We start from the raw sequence: 23,833 nt of genomic DNA on the forward strand, positions 1-23,833 counted from the left end.
TTTGGTAGGGTGAAGCTGAAAAAGAGCTTTCTCATCTCTAATTTATTCTGCAAATAACAGCAAACCGCTCACACTCAGGAGGAGAACACGGTTGAGTTGCTGGGCAGCCAGCTGAGTTCTATCAGCCCATGGGGCAGGAAGACCCTTGCCAGAGGACTCTCTCAGAAGTGGCAGGAGCAGGAGTCAATTGAACTTATTCCTGATGAGTACAGTACAGGCTTCCTTTCAAATGGAAAAGGCCCTCTTCTCACCACAGTTTGCTGCAATCAGTCCCCTTTCAGCAGTCCACAGCTTAGCCTTGGCCTTATTACAACATAAATTTATAAACAGAAGTTCTTTCAAAAAATATTTGATGTTAATTCTTGAAGTCAGGGAATTGAGGATAGCGGGTGGGGAAGATAGCAGCATGGCAGAGGGGTCTGGAGCACCAGCTCTGGTTTTTATGCCAGGTTCAGTCCCCATCTGTGTTACTTCCCAACTAGATAACCTTCAACAAGAAACTGCTCCATGTAGTCTTCCTCATATGCAAGACAAAGAATGCAAACTCCTATCTTACTGTGTTGCTGAGAACAGTAAACGAGATAATCTGTATAATGTGCCCTTGGCACTTACTAAACATTCAATAAATGTTAGCCATCATTTTTATTTATGGATGAACATTCACTTGGGGTCTTGGCTATATACTCACAGTATATCAAAATACATTTCTAAGATTCATTCTTGAAGCTATCAGTAGAAATGAAGTCAATCATGATAACATGCCAGAACATTTATTGCTCTCTTGTGATAAATTTTATTCTTTCTTTCCATCTTGATAATGTCCATGGACTTCGTCCTGCTCATTTGCATTAGGCAAAGATTCATCAAGAAAGAATAATAAGGGCTGGATGTGGTGGCTCATGCTTGTAATCCCAGCACTTTGGGAGGCTGAGGCAGGTGGATCATCTGAGGTCAGGAGTTTAAGACCACCCTGGCCAACATGGTGAAACCTTGTCTCCACTAAAAATACAAAAAAATTAGCTGGGCATGGCGGTGCATGCCTGTAATCCCAGCTACTGGGGGAGGCTGAGGCAGGAGAATCGCTTGAACCCATGAGATGGAGGTTGCAGTGAGCTGAGATTGTGCCACTCCACTCCAGCCTCGGCGACAGAGTGAGATTCTGTCTCAAAAAAGAAAAAAAAAGAAACAATAATAAAAACAGTCAAATGAAGACCCATGCAGACAGCTAAGATGATAAAATAGCTAACTGGACCCCAGGGAAAGTTGAGCTTGGCCACGTGACTACCAGAAAGTTTAGACAAATGATCTGAAGGTTTTTAAACCTATATAAAAACTCTAGGGTTTTTTTCAGTAGTTACAGAACAAAATAAAACAGGTCCACATTGTTTCTTTTCAGACCATATTCACTTATAATTGACTGACAACAACCTAGGTTTCAGAAATGTTAAATAATGAGCTGATAAAAGCATGTTAGCAGCTTGTAAAATTTATCTCTTTGATAGTCCCTGAGATTTCTCAAGAGGTAGATTAGTTAACATTGACATGGGAATCTTCAATAAGATAGCCTGCCTTTCAAATAAATCAAACAACTAATCAGCAGATATTAATTAAACACCTACCATATGCAAATCATGGTGCTACATGAGAGCACATTCAACTTTTTCTGTAACATATGTATCCTCCTTCCACGTGCCCAACAAGTACATAAGTTGCACAGATATTTTCTAGAATTTGGAAAGTTCTTCTATATTTAGAGTTGGAATTCATCACCTTAAATTTCCAAAATTTGCTCCCAGTTGTATCCTCATATGCCAAGTATTTTGCCACATACCCATACTTCGAATACTGGAGATAGTAGCATGGTATGTTCCTTCTACTCCAGGTCAATCGTCTCATTACTTTAACTTTTACTCAGATGATGTCTGCATAGGATTCCATTTGGATTATCATATAGCAATGAAAATGCCTTGAAACCAAAGCCTGTGTCTTTGATTTGCCCCTCAGCACCTAGCAGTGTCATGGGGATAGTGGGTACTAAACAAATACTTTTGAATCTAGTGCTAAGATGTTTTGTAGATAAACTTGTTAAGCACAAAAGCAGACTGAGGTTTTGGGGAGAAGTAGATGATAACCCCTGTGATCATCTCTTAACTACAGTTAAGGAAGATGGCAGAGAGATTAACATTTACGTGCTGTGAATTGTTATACTTCTTTCATTTTCTGTACTGTAGTGGGTAGTGACACTCTCTTCTAATGTGATGATTGAGATGATTTCTGTGACAAATGTGGTCCAGTCAGTACTGTACAAATTCTGTCTTCACCAACGGTGGAGGTCATCAAAGGAAAGAAATCCGTTTCTCTCTCGTGAGGCAGAGTATCTTAACAATACTTTTTGGATAAGTTTACCGAGTCTATGAATGAACTAATAAATGCTTTAAAAAACAGGTTTTCTCTGCCAGATTGCTGTTTTTCATGAAGAAGGGTTATTTTGATTTGCTAGTGGAGTTGCCTGCCACTTCAATGCTGAGAAAAGATGTTACTACATGGAAATGTATACGTGAAAGTTATTTCCATATTCAATTTTAGGAGTTAATCTTCCATGAAAATGTAAATACTCCTGAGAAGACTCACTTTATAAGCACAGTAGTTTTTTATTTCTTTGTGTGAATGAGTTTTTCATATTCTTTCCTAAGGTATTGATAAAGTAGGATAGGTACAAAGGAAGGACCCACTAAATGGGGAGATGTACACAAAGGGACCATGGAGAACACCACTGTATCTGAATCCCATTAACTCCCTGTGAGGCAGGCATATTACGCTCTCCTCTCATTTAATGGTTAAGAAATGGAGGCTTGGAAGAATCAGAGACATGCAAATGTACAGAGTTCTTTTGGTAGACAGGACCAAAACCCAAATCGTCAGACTCTTACTCCAGTGTAAGGAGACTGATCTCCTTGAGGATCAATCTTGAGGGCAATGACTGTGTCTTGCCCATCATTACTGTGTCATCTTTTCCTATGTCAGTACCTGGCACTCAGTAAATATTAATTTTTTTTGTAAAATTGAGGAATGAATGTGTGCCTCTGAGCTCCCGTGTTTTCTGGTGTTCTAGTATTTTGAGGTGGAGATGATCGTTCCCTACTTCTTATGTTTCCATGAACTGGGGACCCCTACTCCACTTTCATTTGGGTAGTGTTAAAGAGTACATTTCTACTCCTTCTTTTCACTCTTTAACTATTCTTCTCCAAGCACTGGGAATTGCTGACCTGATGATGAGAGTCTGATAACGCTTGCTGCAATTTATCAATAGGTTGGCTGCTATTCCTCTAAAACAATAAGTAAGTGGAATCTCATTTCTCTCTCCTGCACTGCTTGTATAACAGACAAGTAAGAAGTGCCAAGGCTTGCTCTCAGCTTTCTCATTCCATGCATGAGGCAGTCCTGGCCTTGTTTTGTAAAAGGATACCAGTCACCCGTCTCTTAACATTGGTCTCTGGCATTCTGTCTCCAACAGCAACTGAATTTATGAGGCAAACCACAGTCCTCCATGTACTTGGCTGCTAAGTAAATCCTGGGGAGGGAGATGTCATTAAGACCTAATTCTCCCTTCAGGTGAGGGAAGAAAATCTAGATTTTGGATTTGTTAGGTGGAGATTCCTACATTGGCTTCTGGTCCCAGATAAGGTCTCTATTCCAGCTTTACCAAGGACTTTGGGAAACACTGTGCTTTTATTTATAAGGATGACAGCTTAACTCTTATTTAGCTTCTTTGATGTATTCTCTACTACAAAAAGCCTAGCAAGGAGGAGAGTTGATTGATTGAGATGATGGATTGCCACACAATATCTATGTGATGACTAGTGAGAGTACATCTCTAACTTAATAGACATGCCATAAATATACCACATTGAAGCTGTGGTTTTTTATTCTATATCTGTTATCATTTCATCCTTTCTTTTTTCTTTCTTTCTTTTTTTTTTTTTTTTTTTTGAGACAGAGTCGCTTTGTTGCCCAGGCTGGAGTGCAGTGGCACTATCTCGGCTCACTGCACCCTCTGCCTCTCGGGTTCAAGCAATTCTCCTGCTGCAGCCTCCCGAGTAGCTGGGACTACAGGCGTGTGCCACCACACCCGGCTAATTTTTTGTATTTTTAGTAGAGACGGAGTTTCACCGTGTTAGCCAGGATGGTCTTGATCTCCTGACCTCATGATCCACCTGCCTCGGCCTCCCAAAGTGCTGGGATTACAGGCGTGAGCCACTGCACCCAGCCATCATTTCATCCTTTCAAAACATCATTCTACATTCTAAAAACTGCACTTTAAACTATCATAATCCCGTCTCTAAAATTTTAGGTAACCTCCAGAGACTTGTTGTGTAACATTAATTTTTAAATTTCTGCATAAAAAGCACCACTTCCATTATTAGACCCAATCCTGTGCTTCTCAGTGATTTCCCATACACAGTAATTATTCAAAACTGTAAAACATATACTGTGTTTAGGAACTTTACTTATTGAACAAGAATGAAAGCATGGGGCCAGCAAAAGACAATCTTATGAGTAATGCTGGAAATTCAGCAACAATTTAATGTTTACATGATACCACTCACATTTTTTCAAGGATTCTTGTAAATAAAGTAAACACAAAGACCTGAGCTAAGCAGCAATGAGTTGATCAGTTTGCTTGTGGTAAACTAGATAGGAGGATACTTCTACCTCCCAACTTGATGTGGATGACTTCTATTTAAAGGCAAAGTCACTTCAGAGAGACAGGAATCCCTTGCAAGAGGAGAGAGGTCATGCCACCCGTGAGAAAATGAAGAGGTGTAAGAACAAAGGAAAGAGAGAGAAGGGGAAAGAAGAAAAGAGAGAAGAGGAAGAGAAGCAAATGTCTTTCCTTTTTAGGTCCCTGCTGGTTTTGGGGACATTGGGTGTCAGATTCTCTCTGTTTCTCCAATGAGAGGGGTCATGCTCTCCCTGGAGAAAAATCCAGTGATTGGTTTTCATGAAGAAATGGAAGGCTTTCCTCTTACACTCTTCCTTCAGGGAGAAGACTAGAAGTATCCATAAGTGGAAAAGTATTTGCTCCTACCAGTGGCAAGGGATAGATACTAAAGCAGATCCAGGTCTAGGAGAAACTCTTCTTTCAATAGCAAGTCTATAAAATATCACATCCGCCACAACTCCTGGGATTCTCACAGGAATTTTCCCATGTAATGCATAGTTAGATATTTCTTAGTTGCTCCTATCTTGGTCTTGCCCTTTCACTTATTTTGCCAACTCCATGAAATAACATCTGATGTCTCTTTTTTCCCAAATACCTGAGCTTTCACTGTACTATAATTATCACAGGTGCTTAGGACATGTTTTTGACAGATTGAATACAAATATTTCCCCTGATGGACACCAAATGAGACAGTATTTGTGAGATGGCTGTGGGAACAGTAATCCTTTATTGTGCTCCATAACATAGGTGGAATGTTGTATAGCTGTTGAAGATTCTTGAGTTTGAATTCATTTTATTAGGGACAGAAAATGAGTCTAGTGAGCAAGTATTTGCTGAAATAACTTTGCATGTTATCCTAATAAGGTTTGCAAATGAAGTAGAAAAAAAGAAATGGAAGGTGAACCCCTTCCGTTTGTTTTTAACAGCTTTATTGTGATATAATGCCAAGCAATTCATCCATTAAAAGTGTACAATTTAAAAGTTTCTAGTATACTACAAAGTTGTGCAATGATTGCCATAATCAATTTCAGAACATTTCATCACCCTGAAAGAACTTCTGTATCATTAGCAGTGACTCCATTCCCTGGCTTCATCCCCTAACCCACCAATCCTCAGCAACTACTCATCTACTTCCTGTCTCTACATATTTGCCTACTCTGAACATTTCATATATATAGAATCATGCAATTATGTACACTTTCATGACTTCTTTCACTTATCAAAATATTTTCAATGCTCATCCATGTTGGAGCATGTATCAGTACTTGTTTCCTTTTTAATGGCTGAATAATATTCCATTGTATGCATATACCACTTTTTATGTTTCCATTAATCAGTTGATGAACATTTGGATTGTGTCTACCTTTTGTCATTATGAATAATATTGCTATGAACATTTGTACAGTTTTGTGTGGATAAATATTTTCATTTCTCTTGAGTATATACCTAGCAGTGGAATTACTGAATCAAAATGGTAACACTAAGTTTAGCATTTTTAGGAACTGTCAGACTATTTTCCAAAAGAGCTGCATCATTTACATTTTCATCAGCAATGTGTAAAGAGTTCCTAACCTACCTCATCAATACTTGTTATTGCCTTACTTCTTGATTTTAGTCATCCTAATGGATATGATGTGCTCAATGTGGTTTTGATTTGCATTTCTCTAATAACTAATTATTTTGAGCATTTTAAATATACTTTTGGCCACTTGTTTATCTTCTTAGAATAAATGTCTATTCGAATCTTCTGTCCACTTTGAAATTGGGTTGTGTTTTTATTATTAAGCTGTAATAGTCCTTTAAATATTCTGTATACAAGTCTCTTATAAGATAGATAATTTGAAAATATTTTCTCCCATTCTGTGAGTTGTTTTTTCACTTTCTTGATGGTATTCATTGAAGTACAACTTTTAAGTTCATTCTTTCTCCATTAAATATGATATTAGCTTTGGGTTTTTATGGATATCTGTATCAGATTAAGCAAGTTCCCTTCTATTACTAGTTTGTTGAGAGTTATTTTGTTGTCATAAAATGTTGTTAGAGTTTGTCAAATGCCCTTTCTTTGTCTATTGAGATGACCATGTGGTTTTTGACCTTAATTCTATTGATGGTATAGTATGTTAATGATTTTCAAATGTTAAACCACTCTTGCATTTATAAAATAAACCTCATTTGTTCATTGAATTTGGCTTGCTAGTATTTTATTGAGAATTTTTACACTCAAGTTCATAAAGTTATTAACCTGTAGTTTTCCTTCCTTGTGATGTTTTTGTCTGGTTTTAGTATCAGGGTAATATTTATTTCATAGAATTATTTGGGAAGTGTTCATTACTCTTTCCTTTAAATCTCAAATACGATAATTGTTCCTCCCTCTCACATATTGCCAGGTAACCTCCTTCATTTTATTTATAAATTACAGCACATCTAAACTTCATCAGTCAGTATTTAGGAAAGTACCTATATGATTGGAATCAATTTATTTTCATCACTAAACAGTGCTTATAATGCTTCCATATGATTTAAAGCAATTTAGTTTCCCATGAGAGGAGTCAGGTGGGAGATAGAAAAGACAGTATGGGTTACAGACACACAGCTGTTAAGCACAGGGAGGAAAGAAATACCTGGAGGATACTTAACCTCCAAAAAATAGAGGGCTAGGTTCTTAGACTAAAATGAACTCTCAGATTGCTCTGATGGTATTGGTGGTGATGATGATGATGATGACGATGATGATGATTTTATTGTATCCTAGGAGTCTTCACATATAATCTTCCAAATGTGATATTTTTCTCCTCTCCAGTTTTTTCTCTCCTTCCTTCTCTCCTTTCTTTCTTCCAAACTAAATTTGTTTCTAGCTTGAGGTAAATTCAGTGGAGATGCCTTAAAAATAGTATGAGCAAGTCAGTAACAAGAGTTATGTTATATTTCTAGCCTCACTCATATTTCCCACTTAGTATAGTAAAAACATTGGGGAACTGAAGAGTTATCACCATCATCAACAACAACAGCAACCACATAATAACCTGTCTGATTCTGGGTGAATCAACATCTTCATGTCCCTCTCACAATACTAGACTTTATGGACGTACTCCATTTTAAATACTATAAAATTACATTATTTTAATTCTTAAATGTTTCATACACATCAATATTTCTTTTTAAAAAATCAAGTTAAACAGGTATTTATTCAACACTCACATGCTCTGGATTTTGAGGAATTACAGAGAGGGAGATTCAGATACATTCTATTTTGAGGAGCTTACAGTCTCACTGCGTCAAGGCATATATTCAAGAAATACTTAAATAAGAATTCAAGATACTTTGAAGGCACTTTAAAATAGGAAATTTGGTATCTGTTGTCCCTACCCACTATGTTCAAGGTACTGCATAAAATTCAGGGGTAAAACTATAAAAGCTCAGGGAAATGCATAAATGGGAAAGTTTGAGTGAAGGAAATGATTCTAGAACCCAGAAAGATGAAGAGGATTTAAATTGATAATGAAATGGGAGACATTTAGTGAAAAGTTCAACTAGAAGATTAATTAGCAATAGTTTTCACTTCCATTTCAAACAAAGCAACCAATTTTAAAAATTTCAAGTAATTTTTCTTACTGTGGCCTCCTTTTAATTACATATAAATGAATTCACGTTCTAATCTTTCTTTTTCTATGGAGGGGTCATTGTAAAATACATCTTACCTTGAGCCAATTTTATATGTCCATAAATAACCCATGTACGCTTTTGAATATTAAAAATTTTGATGTTTTTCTTTGTTACAAAGTGTAAACATACATTCGCAATAATAGTTTCCATTTAAAGTTATAAAATAAATTGTCTTGGAGCTCTCTAAAAAGAGCGCTTTTGGCATTATGATGACCCAAGACTGAAGGTCTGGTTAGCACAGATAATTTAAGCAAAACTTCTCAATATCAAATTTTTGTGTGTGCATTTAATTGAGGGAAAAAGGTACATCTTGTCTTTGTTTTGTAACTTAATTTCCTTTCCTTCAAATCTATCCTGTCAATGGAGAGAGATAGTTTAGAAGGAAAGAAGTGGCCAAAATGCAACTCTGAAATATTCTTAATTTGAGCACAAAGATGAGTACAATATGTACAAACTTTTTTTCAGCTTGACTAGTTTCTTGAATATTAAAAGAGAAAGAAAAGAAAAAACTACTTGTGATAGTATCTTGGTTCAGGTACAGAGGTGTCTATAGGTGGAGATGATCATTAGTTAATTAATTAATTAATTCATTCTTTCATTTTTTTTCTTTTTGTTTTTTGAGACAGGATCTCCCTCTGTCACCCAGGCTGGAGTGCAGTGGCACAATCTCAGTTCACTGCAGCCTCAACCTCCCTGGCTCAAGTGATCCTCTCACCTCAGCCTCCCAAGTAGCTGGGACTCTAGGCATGCACAACCATGCCAGACTTTTCTGTATTTTTTGTAGAGATGGAATTTTAACATGTTGCCTAGGCTAGTCTCAAACTCCTGGGCCCAAGTGATCTGGCTGCCTTGGCCTCCGAAGGTGCTGGGATTACAGGTATAAGCAACCATGCCTGGCCCATTAATTCATTATTTCATTCAATATATATTTATTGAATGTATACTATGTGTCAGGCACAGTTCTAGGCATTAAGAATACAGCAATAATCAAGGCAGAGCAAGTCCCTTCCCTCATGGGACTTACATTCTAGTGAAAAAGACAAATAATAAATAACATAAATAAGCACATTATTTAATGTGTTGTATATTGATGAATTTTGAAACTGAAACAGAACAGAGGGGTTAGAAGCATCTGGGGTGTGAGTGGTGGATTTTTGATAGGGCAGCCAAGAAAGGTCTCACCATGAAGATCACTTTTAGAAGACGGCCTGAAAGAAGGGAGGAAGCTGGCTGTAATGTCTTCAGGAGAAGCATATTCCTGATAGAGAAAACCTCAAGGGCAAAGGCACTGAGGCAGGAGACTGCCTGAAATGTTCAAGGAGTGGCCCAAAGCCCGTGTGGCTGGAGTGGACTGAAAGAAGGGAGGATTGATAGGAGATGAGCTCAGAGAGATAATGGTGAGGGGCAGATGGAGCCTTGTAAATCACAGCAAAGACCTTGGATTTTTCATAGAATAAGATGGGAGGCCATTAGATAAGATCACCTTGGTTGCTATCATGAGAATAGAAGACAGGGATAAAAGTGATGAAGGGTCAGTGCCAGTTAGGAACCCAGGCATTACAGATGTGTTATCTAAAGCTGTGTTTCTAGGCATTTAGAGCAGAGGTTGGCAAACTAGAGCCTGTGGGCCTAAACCAGTCTGCGGCCTGTTTTGGAAATAAATTTTGTTGGAACACAGTCACACTCATTCATTTACATATTGCCTATGGTTGCTTTCCCCCTACAATAGCAGAGTTGAGTAGTTGTGACACAGACCATACGCCTAGCAAAGTGGAAAATATTTAGTATCTGGCTCTTCACAGAAAAAGTTTGCCCACCTCTGACTTAGAATCTCCTGGAAAGAGGATTATAGCAGTAAAGCTATCTCTTATATGCAAAATAGAACAGGAGCAAACCATTACAATTGTGTACAAACTTTGCAGAAGGTAGAGGGGATTATTTCTGGGTTGTAGTGAATGGTACAGTATGAAAATATGATTAGTCTTTTAATAACAGATAATGAATGTCATTCATACATTCACTCAAGAAATATTCTTTGAAAACATTTAGCAATCAAAGTTTAATGTGCTAGAGAGATATCAAATACATAAACCCTTAGTAAGTATAAATTACAAAAGCTCTAAATGCTGTGAAGAAAAGGCTTAGAGTTCAATGGTGAGAAAACAAGGAAAATAATTTACGTTAGATGAGGCCAGTGGAAATGCCATTTGAGTTAAGACATGAAGTGGTGAAAAGATGGGGAAGAAGAATTTCGTGCACAAGAAATGATGTGCAAAGGTGGTAAAATAGAGAATTAGAAGTAGAAGAACTAGGAAGAAGATACAGCCATCACACACACACACACAAACACACACACACACACACACACACAAATGAATGGATAGACTTTTGATAGCAACGTGGAAACAGTCATAGAACGTGGCTGGAGATGATGAGTTGTTTGAAAAATACTGGGCTTTGTAGATCATATGAAATTGTTTTAATTTTATTGTAAGTCAAAGTCATTGAAGGATATAGGCAAAAACGTGGTAGATTTTACCTTTTATATACCACTCTGGCTGCAGTAAAGAATATGAATTGAAACGGGCCACTGATTGAAGTCCAGGGACTGACCAGTCAGGAGCTGGTTTGCAGTGGCTTAGTAGAGAGATGATGATGGTGGCTTATACTAAGTTGGGTCTATGGTTTAATTCAGCAAACATTTATTATATTGTTACTATGAACTAAATATTATTCTGGGTTCTATATTGAGAGTAGCAAAGAGAAATGAAAGCTGTCTGTGCTTTCAATAAACTATAGCTCTGAAGAGTAAGAAAAATGTGCAAGTAATTGTTACATGTAGCCTACTATGATAAATTATAAATTCCATATGACTACTTGGAACAAGAGCACTAGTGGAGCCCAAAGGAAGGAAAATTTATATTAGCTTGATTGGTGAGGAAATGTAGTTATTACTGTATCCCCAATGTGCACAATACATCAACACATCACACATAGTAGAGGCTTGGGAAATACTGGGAGAATGCCCTCGATCATGTCACTGAACTCTTGTCTAATTATTTCCAAACACAGTAATTTCTGTAACTGCATCTCTCAACCTCAGCTCCTTTCTACCCTTTTTCTTGTTGCTACCAGTCGGTCTATGGCTTGCCATCAGCTCCTCCTGAGGCCATGATCAGACAGCCTGCCAGTACAACTGTGTCCCCGACTGAGCTAGCAGCTTGCTGGACTCTATTGCTTGTTGCTTGTTGTCTGTGGGGCCCCTGGGGGCCCATCAATTTTCCTTCTATTTGTCAATCTGTGCCTGGCTTCACAGTGTAAAAAGAAGCCAAGAATAAGAAATGAAGATTCCAAATAAAGTTGAAATACTTCACAGAAGTCCAGGATCTCACAAATGTACCCTGTCTTGTGGCCAAGACTTACTCAATTCAGGTTGGATCTCTATGAGAGCTGTGGAGTCCCAGCCATTCCAAGAGTGCCTACGCACACTAAGAGTTTAATGAATATTAGTTAAACCAAAAAATAAAAAGCAAGCTGTGGTGATGTTTCAGTTAGGCCAGTTCACAGCTGTCATTGCACACAGTGAAGACTATCAAGAATGTTTTCCTGCTGCTAGAGAGAGAGTCCGCCAAGCCTCAGTCTTTTCCTTGCCCTCCAAGCTAGAATCACTTCCACTTGTCGGATCAGTCTCACTCAGCATGAGACATATTGCAAACTTTACTCGCATTCAAGAGATGGAGCCTGGTGTTAGGCCACGAGCCATATACTCTGGTTCTTTTGAGGGGTGGGGCAGGATAGAGTACTGATTAAAGCCAAGTGTTTGGAAGCTAGATCTTCTCATTTTCTCTTTTTGCACCTCCATATTCAGAGTACATGATGTGGGCAGATTTCTTGCTTGCCCAAAACCCAATTTCTTCATTTATAGAAAGTGAATAGCAAAATCTTCTACCCAGGATAAAATCTTTAGTGTATATCTTGACATAATATCAGTGTTAGATAAGTGGTAGTTATGGTCAAATCTCTGCAGTGACATTTCTGTATTTTGCACAGTTTGGATATAAGGGGATTGGCAGTTTCCCACAGAAGGCTCACTCTCACCATTTCACTAACTTTACAGTAGTGAGACCTTCACTTTTTGGGAGCCCACTTATAGAGTTATTTTGAATTTACTGTATTAGTATTTATTGAGCTATAATTATTACTCATGCAGAAACTTAATCATAAGTCAGTTTAGGAAAGAGACAGGAAATGTCAACTCTGACATGCTTCCTCCCATCTTTGTTTTCCAAAGTAGGACCATTTTAAACGGTATACATCAGCATAATGCCTGTGTTTTGTTCTTTCCACATAGAACACCATCTGAAACGAACAGGTTTTCAAATCTTGGATGGAGCTACAAGTCTCTAGTGGCCAAGTGGAATTGGTGGGAAAGGGTTTTGGAAATGACTGTACTTGGAACAGAGAAAACTTTTCTCAGTAGAAGACTGTTTGCCTCCTCATGAGACCAGTAAAATTTCCTGAGATTCTGCAGCCAAATGGTCTTGGTATTATTTTACATTAGTCCAGGGTCCCGGAAGCACAACCACTGTGTAGAATGGGCTTTGTTAATGATTATAATAAATAATGTGAGACTTCTGATTTTGTGCAAGATTGAAAAGACTCATTTCATTCTCTGTTTCTCACTAAATATAATTATAAAACCCTGGCCATAATACAAGAGACAAGAAGAAGAAAACTGTGAAAGGAGGAATGAAGAGAATAGATAGACTAACTAAGGAGCTAGGGGTTTTAATAGCATGGGATGAATGCCCTCTGTTTTCTTTTTGCCTTCCATACACCCTAGGCTTGGGGCTGGAGAAGCCCATGACTTGGAAATGCCAAAAGGCACAGCCAAAAAGTCCTGTTAAAAGTCTGCTCTCTATCACCAAAGGACCAGAAAATAGCTGGTCCAGCAGGATACCAATATTTTTGACAATAGTCGCCCCATTCCAGCAAAACATCATGAAAAAAACCATGCCTACCTCTATTCCCCTGTGCTGCTGGCAAAGGTTGAGCAGGGAGCCTGGACTTCCAATTCCACCTGTGGCAAGGTAGCACACAGCTTTCAGAATCCCCTGTAGCCAGGATGGTGTCAGCAGACTGTAGGGGAAACCTGGACTCCCCTACTTCCACCTCAAGCTGTGTTTCTCCCTCTACCAATTAGTTAGAAGGGGAGGATTTTGGAGAGGAGGAAGCTGGAGAAAGGGTTTCTTTAAACCTTTATATGAGCAAATGCTTAGCAAACCTTACATGAAATTGATTAGAATTAACACTGTAAAAGATTTGAGAAGAGTTACAGTATAGAATACTGCCCAAGCTATGGATTGGCCTCTGAGTAGCCCACACACAAAGCAGACCCCAAAAGCACTGCAAAGGCTGTGAAAACTGAGCTGTCATTGGAACCATAGCCCCAAAAGGCAGACCAGAACCTCCATGATGAGTCTAAAGAGGGACTCAGCTAAAAGAAAACTAGGATCTATAACATGGTCTTATAACGTGGTGCTCCAAATGTCCAGTTACTATTATTATTGGGGTGAGCACTGAACTTTCTAATGGCCATCAATCAATTCTCAGTCTGCCCCTCACCCTCCACCTCTTGCCCATGAATTGGGATTTTGTCTCCTTTTTCCTGCCTAGAATTCAAAGTCGTGATTCCACCTCAAGCATCACATGCATTGACTAATGCCTCCAGGACAGACTGCTGATTCTGCTCCACATGGCTTCTGCAATGAATGGACTCTAGTGAATGGATCAGCTGATATAAATATGATATTACCCCATTGTGGGGGTCCTTTTGAACATAATGCCCAAAGGAGTCTGTGAGCTAAGTCAGTTTCCCTCATGCCACTCTTTGTCAATCTATTCTGGGCTGGAAGTCACCACCTCTCAGTAACGCATCTTATCGAGATCTCATCATGGTTTCTACCAATGTTTTCTTAAGGAATGTCATGGTTTTTAGCAGAAATGATAAATGTAACTCACCAAATCTTTTGGTTGTATCTAATTATGCCATGACTATAAATTCAGCTGCCTAGGACCCATATCTTTCCTACTAACTATTATGAAATATTCATTTTAATAAAATTCTTCCTTGAGAGTAAATGTGAAACTGTAGGTGACTAATGATCCGTTTGAAAAGATTACAATATGGAATAATGAAATAATAATAATGATGCAAATAGAAAAGACACAATGCTTTGCTCATTTAAAAAGTCTCTCTCTCAGGAATACTGCATAAATGAAATATCTAACTACTTAGCAGGTTGCCAGGTATACATTGGGCAATAATATATATTTACTAAAATTAAAACCACAAATTATGTTTTGAATGATTTGTTCACACTAATATACAGGCTTAATGCTACTTTAGTCAGGAGGGTCAAAATAAATCTAGAAGGGAACTGTAATCCTGAGATAAAAATTATTATTGTAATTTGAGGTAGTTTAAATACCAGAGAGAATACACATCAAACACCTAGAGACTATAGATTCTGCAAAGTCATGCCAGTTCTCCAATCTCTGAGAAATGTTAAGTTAAATCTTTTGTTCATATGATATGATGTAGATTAGTATGTAAGTACAAAATGCTAACCTAAAATGGGGAAATTGAAAGGTTTTGCTCACATGATATTATCATAAACCAGTAAGCATGCAATGCATATTTTCTTAATATATTTAAATTAGAGACAAAAGTTATATGCTCAAAACCTTATTAATATTCAATAAAAATGTAAAGATTTTAATATTTTCCAGTGTTAAGATGCAGTACTTTCTTTGATTTGGATGTCAGAGTTTTAAAACTAAGAAAATAATTACTGTAAGCCATATGACAAATATTTTTGTTACCCTCAATTGTCTAATGATGATTCATTAGCTTATAGTTCAAACTCAATTACTATGTCATTTTCATTCTTTATTATTTCCTTGAAGTGAGCCAGTGATACTATCTCCCCACTTTTTTACAGATGAATAAACAAGCACTAACAATGAACTGACTGGGCCAAGAGGTTAACGGTGGCAATATAGATGAGTAACTGGACTCCGTTAAACTTAACGCTGCTGGGTTCTGGTGTCTGCTGCCTTGTAGCACTGGCAGGCATTGCATTTATCACATCAGAACCAAAACTACACACTATTCCTCAGAATATAAGGAGTGGGCCATCTCTCCATATGGGAACCATAGCTATTATAATGGGAGGACCTGGCTCAATATCTCCTCTATGAAAAAATGATCTACTTCCTTCTGGCCAAATGGGAAAGAAGCAGTTACTTAACTTTTTTGACCTTCAATTTTTATATCTAGAATTTTACATTAAATGGTTTGTAAGATCTTACCTAGTATTAACGCCTCTGATCTAACACCAGAAAATAACAGCTTTCTTTGTTTTGAGGATTTCTTCGAGTAGAGGGACTACGGAGATCTTGACAGTGAGGCTACAGGAGTAGCTAAAAAGTCAGGGTGAGTTCAAGTGAATTGCACAGACACGCATGGGCATGTACTGCACAGGCTTGGATGCACATACACAGGCCACGTGGAGACATACAGACTCATTTTAGTCAGGCATTTATAACTTGGTTGGGATGTGGAGGTATATACTCTTTTTCATTTCAAGGAGCAATTCTCCTTCTGTGTTAATCAAGTTTTTATTTATTTTTCAGCTACCTCTGTATCTTTCCCTCAAAACATGTTTTCAGTTTGAAACTAAGTCCTAGAAGCTAAGTAGAACAAAGGAAACTGAATAGCACCTGGTTTTCTGATCCCAAATATTTGTAACATCTTTTCTTTAGGAAAGGCTATTCCATGATCACCTCAGAAAACAACAAACAAATAAAAACAGAGGCATGGGATTCATTCCTGGCATCCTTTGGATTAGAAACAACTGGATTGTCAGTGACAAGCTCATTCTGACACATCAACAATCACTGTGTTTAAAGACTTCAGTGGAAGAGGAAAAACCCTAGCCATTTTCTTCTCCCACCCTAAATCCCACACCATCAACCAACTGCAGATAGAATTCAGACATCTCAATCTCATTCATTTCTTTCTTCATTGATCTGATTTCCTTCTGCAATCCATTTCATTCTTCTATCTCTTCCCAATTTTGTTTTTGTTTTTGTTTTCTTTCTTTCAGTCTTTCTTTTTTTTCTTTTTGTGAGACAGGGTCTTGCTCTGTTGCCCAGGCTGGAGTGCAGTGGTGTGATCATAGCACACTGTAACCTTGACCTCCTGGGCTCAAGCGGTCCTTCTATCTTGGCCTCTTGAGTAAATAGAACTACCACACGCTGGATAATTGTTTTTATTTTTATTTTTTGTAGAGACAGGGTATCACTATATTGCCTAGGCTGGCCTCAAACTTCTGGCTTCAAGTGATCCTTCTGCCTTGGCCTCCAAAGTGTTGGGATTGCAGGTATGAGCCACCATGCCTGGACTTTTTTTTTCTATCTTTTGACTTCTTTTAGATTTTCTTGGCCAAGTCCATTCTTCCTTTTTTCCTTTCTTCCTCACTCCCTTCTGTCCTTCTCTTCTAATTAATGACATTATAATATTATACATCATAGCCCCAGCTATGGTTTGGCATGAGAAATGTCAGGTTCAGTCTAAAGTTTATCTCTCTAATGTTTTTGGGAAAACTTCATAATAACTTGCTATTAAATTTATATAAATGTGTTTGTTTTTAGCTGCTTTTAGGAGGTCATTAATAACTGATTAATATTTACAAAATCTGACCAAAAGCAGTGAGTTTAGTAGGAGATACTTAAGATCTTGGCACTATTGCCGTTGCTCTTCACTGGATGTGTAAAACACTTCTGTCTCCTCTAGGACTTTCTCCATTGTAGACATTGATACAATGTCATCTTCCTTAGTTAATATTTTGGTGTTTTGTTTTTATCATTTATTCACTTTATGATATGATGGATCAGCAGAAGAGACACTGTTTACCTCTTGCCTCACCTAGTCAAGACGTCCATTGCCATATGGAGCTACTCAAAACACCTCCACAAGACGGAGAATCCATTAGTTCAAACCTGTGTCGGTTAGCCCTCTATAACTTGAACAACCACAGCACAGAGGGAGGGCATATTACTTTGCATATTTCTGTTCATAAAATTAGAGCCTTATTTCTCATTGTGTGTTTATTTTTTTCCTGTCTTCCCCTAATAATGAAATCACCTTAATAAAGCCCTTTAGAAACAATTTTCCAGTCTAAGCTACACATTTCCATACAAATAATAAAGAGAATGTGTTAGAAAAATACATTCTTTTAGCTTTGGTTCCTTAAATCAAGATAGCCCTTGTAAGCTACTGACTCCTTGTGAGTCTACATATTTTTTAAATCTCTGGTATGGCATCATTATAGCCCTCCCTCCTGAATCTTAGTATCCACTCCCTAAATATCCATTGTTCCTAGAGACGTGTAGTCTCTTCTCTTGGTAAGAGATAGCCATATGATTTGAAGATGTTAAGGGGTTTTGAAAAGCAATAACACCCTCGTTGAGACTTTGGATAGAAGAATATGTTATAAATATTTTTAGTTAAAATCTACCCCTTCTCCTCACGTATAAATATTTATTCACAGTGCAGTATGTTGGTCACTGTTTTAGGCACAAGACATACAGGAGAGAACAAAATTGGCAAAGCACATCTTCTTAGTGAAGCTCATGACCTAATAGAGGAGACAAATATTCAACATCATCAACAACAACAGCAAGTAGCTGTATGTAAAAATAAAGCCAAAGAATGATTAGTGCTTGTGGTGGTCACTTGCTTTCTGTTCTTGGATCCATTCCCAGGTTTTCCCCTGGAAAATATATTCTCAAAGGTTCCTTGCACTCTGGTCTTCAGCTAGCTTTGGTCAAAGGGAAGCACTAACAGGAGACTGGAGAGCAAGGGGATAAAAAATATCCAGAGTATTTCTTTTCCCTTCTTTTTCAGGCAGTGCATCCTACAAATGGCTGCATCTCCTCTAGATAAGCCACCTGTCTTCTGTATGTAAGCCACTATGTAAACCTACCACTCCCCACCCAAGGGCAGCTCTTGGGCTCTGGTGACACTCTCTCACTTTCTCCCTCAAGCACTAAAGTTTTAGCAATTTCCTGTTTGTTTCTAATCTCTATGCTGCTTCTTCCAACTCCTTTATTACTATTTCTTTATATCACAAGTCTTCTTTTGAGTCACCAACTGTGGATTCTTTTTCCATATAGGACCTTGTGTAACACAGTACAATGAAGTTGGAGGAAAGGAGTAAAGGATGATGTCCAGGTTTTGAGCTTTGGCAACCCCATGGGCAGTGATGACATTGACTGAGTTGGTAAAAACTTAATGAGGAATAGTCATGGAAAGGGCTCTGAGGATGGCAGGAACCAATAATTTTATTTTGCACATGTTAAATTTGAGATGCCCAGTAGAGTAGACATCTAAATTCTGATGTCAAGTAGGCATTTAAACATGTGTGTCCAGAGTCCAAGGGAGAAGACTGAGCTAGAGATGAATTCTGGGAATCATTCATGTATAGATAGCCAGGAGACTGGATGAGATCTAGGGAATAAATGCTGAGAAATGTCAAAGAGACCCTTGGACTAAACCTTGGAGCAATTCAATATTTAGAAGATGGATAGTGGAGGAGGATTCAATGAAATAGACTGAGAAGCAGCATCCAGGGAGGTAGAAAAATAATTGGAAGAATGTGGCAACAAGGAGTCAAGTGACACAAGTGTTTCAAGTGGAGGGCATGATCAATTGTGCCAAATGTTGCTCTGGGGCTGATAAAGAAGAGAATAGAGAATTGACCATTTGATTAGGGTTGTTAGCCACTGCCCTGCAGCATCTGTGATGACGGTAGCAGGGTTTTGCTCAAGGGACAAAAGGCAGCAGATCTGGAAAACCAAAGGATAAAACATATCCTTCATGCAACTAGACAATAGACCCCTTCTTGATCTAGAAAAGGAAGAAATTCCCACCCCCATCCCATCCCCCACCAAACCCCATCCCAGTGAAGGGTAAGTTTCTGAAATTAGAAAAACCTACAATGCCTTGTCCTGTAATTCTGGGCCAGAAGTTCTCAGTTGGACAGGTTATGACATTTTGAGTAGGAGAATTCTGTAAAACTGGCCTTGCCAATGCATTACAAGACTTTTGGTATCCTTGACCATTGCGTCCCCCAACACTAAATGCCAAAATAGTTACACTTACTTTTTAAGGCTCTCCTCTCTACATGCTTTTCATTGTTACCAACTGTATTTCCATTTCCTCAGTCTCACTATTACCTTCCTTCATACCTTCTTTGAATGTTTTCTTTTTCAGACATTTAATAATTCAAATGAATAAGAATTAGTGACATTATTATTGGGATCAATAATTGATGAACTGTAACAATAGTAGGGAGATAATTTGAGGTAAAATAAACCCTTCATCTTGTCAAATAATATAATTCATTGAACTATACATTAAAAAATATTATCTGCAAGGCTTTGTTCCAAGAGCAGCACAGAGTGCAAAGTGGGAAATTTTGGTGACTTGAATTTCAGTGGAAATGCTGAGCAACTCCTGTTTCTCCCTCCTCTTCCTCTGAATAATCTTTAAAATGTTCTTTTTAGTCTAGCTTTTCTATCTTTCGCCTTGCTTTCCCATGTGATTGCTCAAGATGAGAGTGAGAATCTCTCTTAAAAGTCATCTTAGACAGTCATCTCTAGTTCTGAGTGACCAGCACTGCTAAAAGCTAATTTATCCCCAATTTTACAGTTTGTATTTGTTAAAAACTTGAGTTTCTGTCATTCTGTTTGGATCCTGGGTCCAGTCCTGGCCCTACCTCATATTGGTTGTGTCACTTTGTGCCAGGCACTTAGCTTTCTATGCTTCAGTTTTCCTCATCTGTAAAATGGGAATTCAATAGTAGTACTAATCTCATAGGGTTTTTATGAGGATTAAATAATATTCTGTTTATAATGACAGTGTCCCAGTGGGGAGCTCTATAAAATGAGGTTTGCGAAATATCACTTTGCACACCAAGAAAAAGTCATATTTATTTCCTCTAATGAGGACAAGTATCTCACACTATTTAGCTTCTTTTGATTTGGGTGACTTGCAATCCCAATCCTCATTTCCAGAAACTGAAGCAATGTGTTTCTCTTTTATGTCATAATTTATTTTTTCACTCTGGTAAAAAATCAGAGAAAGAAAATGATTGAATTTTGAGTAAAGGTTTTGCACTTTCAGGGCAAACTAGTGCTTAATAAGATAAAGTCATTGATTCATAATGGGGAAAATATTATATATTCTGGGTTAGATTGGTGTAGATAAAAGTAGAAGTTGAAACCCCTTTGAAAAGGACTACCACTGTAAGCAGTGGGGCCAGTGCACAGAAACAAAGAGAGCCCAAATTATTTTCTAACCACTTCTCATTTCAAGGCTCCAGTTATTTCAAAGAAAAAGTCTATGAGCAGAGATGCCGAAACTGAAGAATGCTGGAGGAGGCTGATTCTGCAGAGGTTGTTAAAATGTAGATTCTAATGCCCCTTCTCTAGACATTTTTCTGTAGATTGAGTTGGAGTTCAGAAACTTGCTCTTTTAAAAAGCATCTAGGCAATTCTGATGCAGGTTATCTCTGAGGTAGATATTGGCTCACTCTGTATCCAGACTGCTGGACTCTGTTTCTGAATATATGTGATGCACAAGTGTTAACATAATAGTGATTTTTTTTCTCTCATGTTTGTTATTGTCCAATGATCTGGCTATGCCATACCACAAATATGAATAACAGTGGGAAAATGCAGTTAATTTACAAAATACATTCAAATACACTTATGTTTGGTATTATATACACAAAATATCTGTATGGATGATAGAATCTTTTTGTTTTCTTTACCAGTATGTTTTGTGTTTGTTTTAGCAGCCATTTAAGTGTTTTCTTACTGTCATTGTGACAATTAACTTCATGTGTCAACTTGACTAGGCTGCAGGATGTACAGGAGTTTGGTTAAATGTTATTCTGGGCATGTCTGTGAGGGTGATTCTGGATGAGATTCGCATTTGAATTAGTACACTGGGTAAAGCCAATTGTTCTCAGTGTGGACGGGCCTTATCCAACCCAGTGGAGGTGAGAGTAGAACAAAAGGCAAAGGAAGGGAGAATTTGCTCTCTCTGACTGAATGTTTTTGAGCTGGGACATCAATTTTCTCCTATACTTGGACTTGAACTTACACCATTGTCTCTCCTAGGTATTCATCTTCCAGAAGACATATTATGGGAGCTCTCAGTCTCCAGGATCATGTGAGAAGTTCTTTATAGTTAATCTTTCTCTCTCTAATTAGTATAATATTATTATAATTAAAATATATAAAAAGATTTTTATATAATAGAATCTATCTATCTGTCTGTCTATCTATCTATTATCTATCTATCTATCTATCTATCTATCTATCTATCTATCTATCTATCATCTATCTATCTATATTTGTACCATCTCCTGTTGGTTCTTTTCTTCTGGAGAACCCTGATTAATACAGTCAAGTAAATCAATAAAGAAAGAAGAAATAAAAGAGTGAGTACTGTGTAAATCAGTCAAAAGGGAGCATGAAAGTGATATATTATTTATCATAATGTTCTTTCTTCTCTCCTCTTTCATCAACTTTTTCAAATTTCTCCAAAGCTACTTCTTGAACCTTTATGAGAATTCATTTCAAATTTGGGGCAATAAAATATGTCTGCCTGAGGTAGTGATTAAACATCCATGTTGAAAGGTCTACAGTGGTAATTCCATGGAAAAGAAACCTAATTAAATGTCACAGGCTTTTTACTACTTCTCTGCTTTAAAAAGTAAAGCCATAAAAGGGTTGCCTCAGCCTCTCCAAAATGCATGTCAATATGGATTGTAAAAGCTGATGTTAAATCTTAAAGCACTTATTTATTTAAGAAAATGACATATTTATTTTGTCAGCATTTCTTTACATTGCTAGGTATGTTGATTTATGTATTAGGTTTATATTGTAATATTAACCATTATTGAGGCATAGTCAGAATTCAAGTTTATGACAAATTATAAGAAAATTCTTTATGGAGATCGCTTCAAGATGCTGACAATTCCTGGGTAGAGAGGAAAATTATTGGTTGGCATTGAAAGTCCTAAGCATCTTTCGCAGATTAAAGGTGGTTACATCAGCTCTGAAGAAAATGGTGGAAAGTTCCAAAAGGCTCTCAGCTGGTAGAAAAGACTCATAGAAAACAGAAGACAGATTTTTTTTTTTTTTGCATGTAAGAAAACTGAAGCTGAAAAAGAGTGAAAACTAAAAGGCACACCTGGAAGTTAGTTTCTTCGTAATGCTATTTTATTTGTAATACATTTGATAATAAATTACAGTGCTTGACATTTATAATTACCATCTTTATTAGAACCATAGACTAGGACTTTTTGCATTGCCTCAGCATTGCCCCATACTGGCACAAAGAAGCACAAAGTACCTGAGAACACCCCTAACTTCACAAAATCAGTAACCAAGGCTGCAAGATACCATTGACTGTCTCAGTGCAAAAGAGAAAGTGAGGAATTTCGGGGGAGTGAGGATGGACTGGGTGGTGATACTGTAAGAATCCTTTATACACACTGCTGAAAGATTTCCGAGCTGCAGAATCTGAATCCTGTTTCAGTGTTATCATCCAGTGCATGGTGAGAGGTTTCTTGAGAGAGTGTGATGTGTGTGCATGCCCTGAAGCTGTGAGTGTGAGCAAAGACCGGTGACTGCTTCTGCTCTGCCAATCCCACAAAGTGCTGAAGGCTGCTGGAGGACCTGACATCAGTGGAGTGAGAAGGGACTGTGCAGTGTGGCTCAGGATAAGAGAATGCTGATATTCTCCTTTGGGTTCCTGTGGCTCTCTCAGTAGATGGGAAAGGACCTTAGCAGTCCCTCTAGTTTCACTGAAGGAGCAGAAACGTTAATGGAGGAGGCAGGACACAAATTGCCTAGGTGGAAACTGGCCAAATGAGGTTATAGCCCACCCCAGAATCCAAGCATTGGTTCTGCTGACCCTCTTTGAGGGAATCCTCAGCAAACCACCCCCATCATCCAGGCGAAGACTACCACGATTATTGAGGCTTCCAGCAGGAGGATGGACCATTTTGAGCCAGAGCAAGAAAAGGCTCTCTCCCCACCACCTACAAATAATCAGTCGATTAGGAAAATCTGCCCCCTTATCTCCATTCCCAATTATGAAAGAGCTAGACCTAGAAAAGGGGGGCAGAAGTAGGCAGCCTTGAACCAAACTTTCTTAGCCCCTTGAATCAAACTTTCTGAACCCCTAGTTCAGACACACACATACACACACACACACAAACACACACACATATACTCTAAGGTGTTAGAACCGGAGGAATATACCATGCTTCCTCTTACAAGGCTAGTTGATAATGGCTAATG

The 23,833-nt window shown here is 38.0% G+C and overlaps 1 protein-coding gene across 4 annotated transcripts in view; it reads right to left on the minus strand.

The window, feature by feature from the left end:
• PTCHD4 (patched domain containing 4) overlaps nucleotides 1-23,833 on the minus strand; it is a 237,961-nt gene that overhangs the window by 19,908 nt on the left and 194,220 nt on the right. Inside the window, exon 5 of one of the 4 annotated variants that reach the window (XM_063605311.1) lies at nucleotides 2,991-7,603. The exons of the other annotated variants lie outside the window; for them this stretch is intronic. Within the exon in view, the coding sequence (XP_063461381.1) occupies nucleotides 7,575-7,603 (29 nt within the window). The 3' untranslated portion in view covers nucleotides 2,991-7,574. Of the gene's footprint in view, nucleotides 1-2,990; nucleotides 7,604-23,833 lie in introns of those variants that run through there. 4 annotated transcript variants of the gene reach the window in all.

The sequence above is a fragment of the Pan paniscus genome, chromosome 5, assembly GCF_029289425.2.
Source record: "Pan paniscus chromosome 5, NHGRI_mPanPan1-v2.0_pri, whole genome shotgun sequence".
Lineage (NCBI taxonomy): Eukaryota > Metazoa > Chordata > Mammalia > Primates > Hominidae > Pan > Pan paniscus.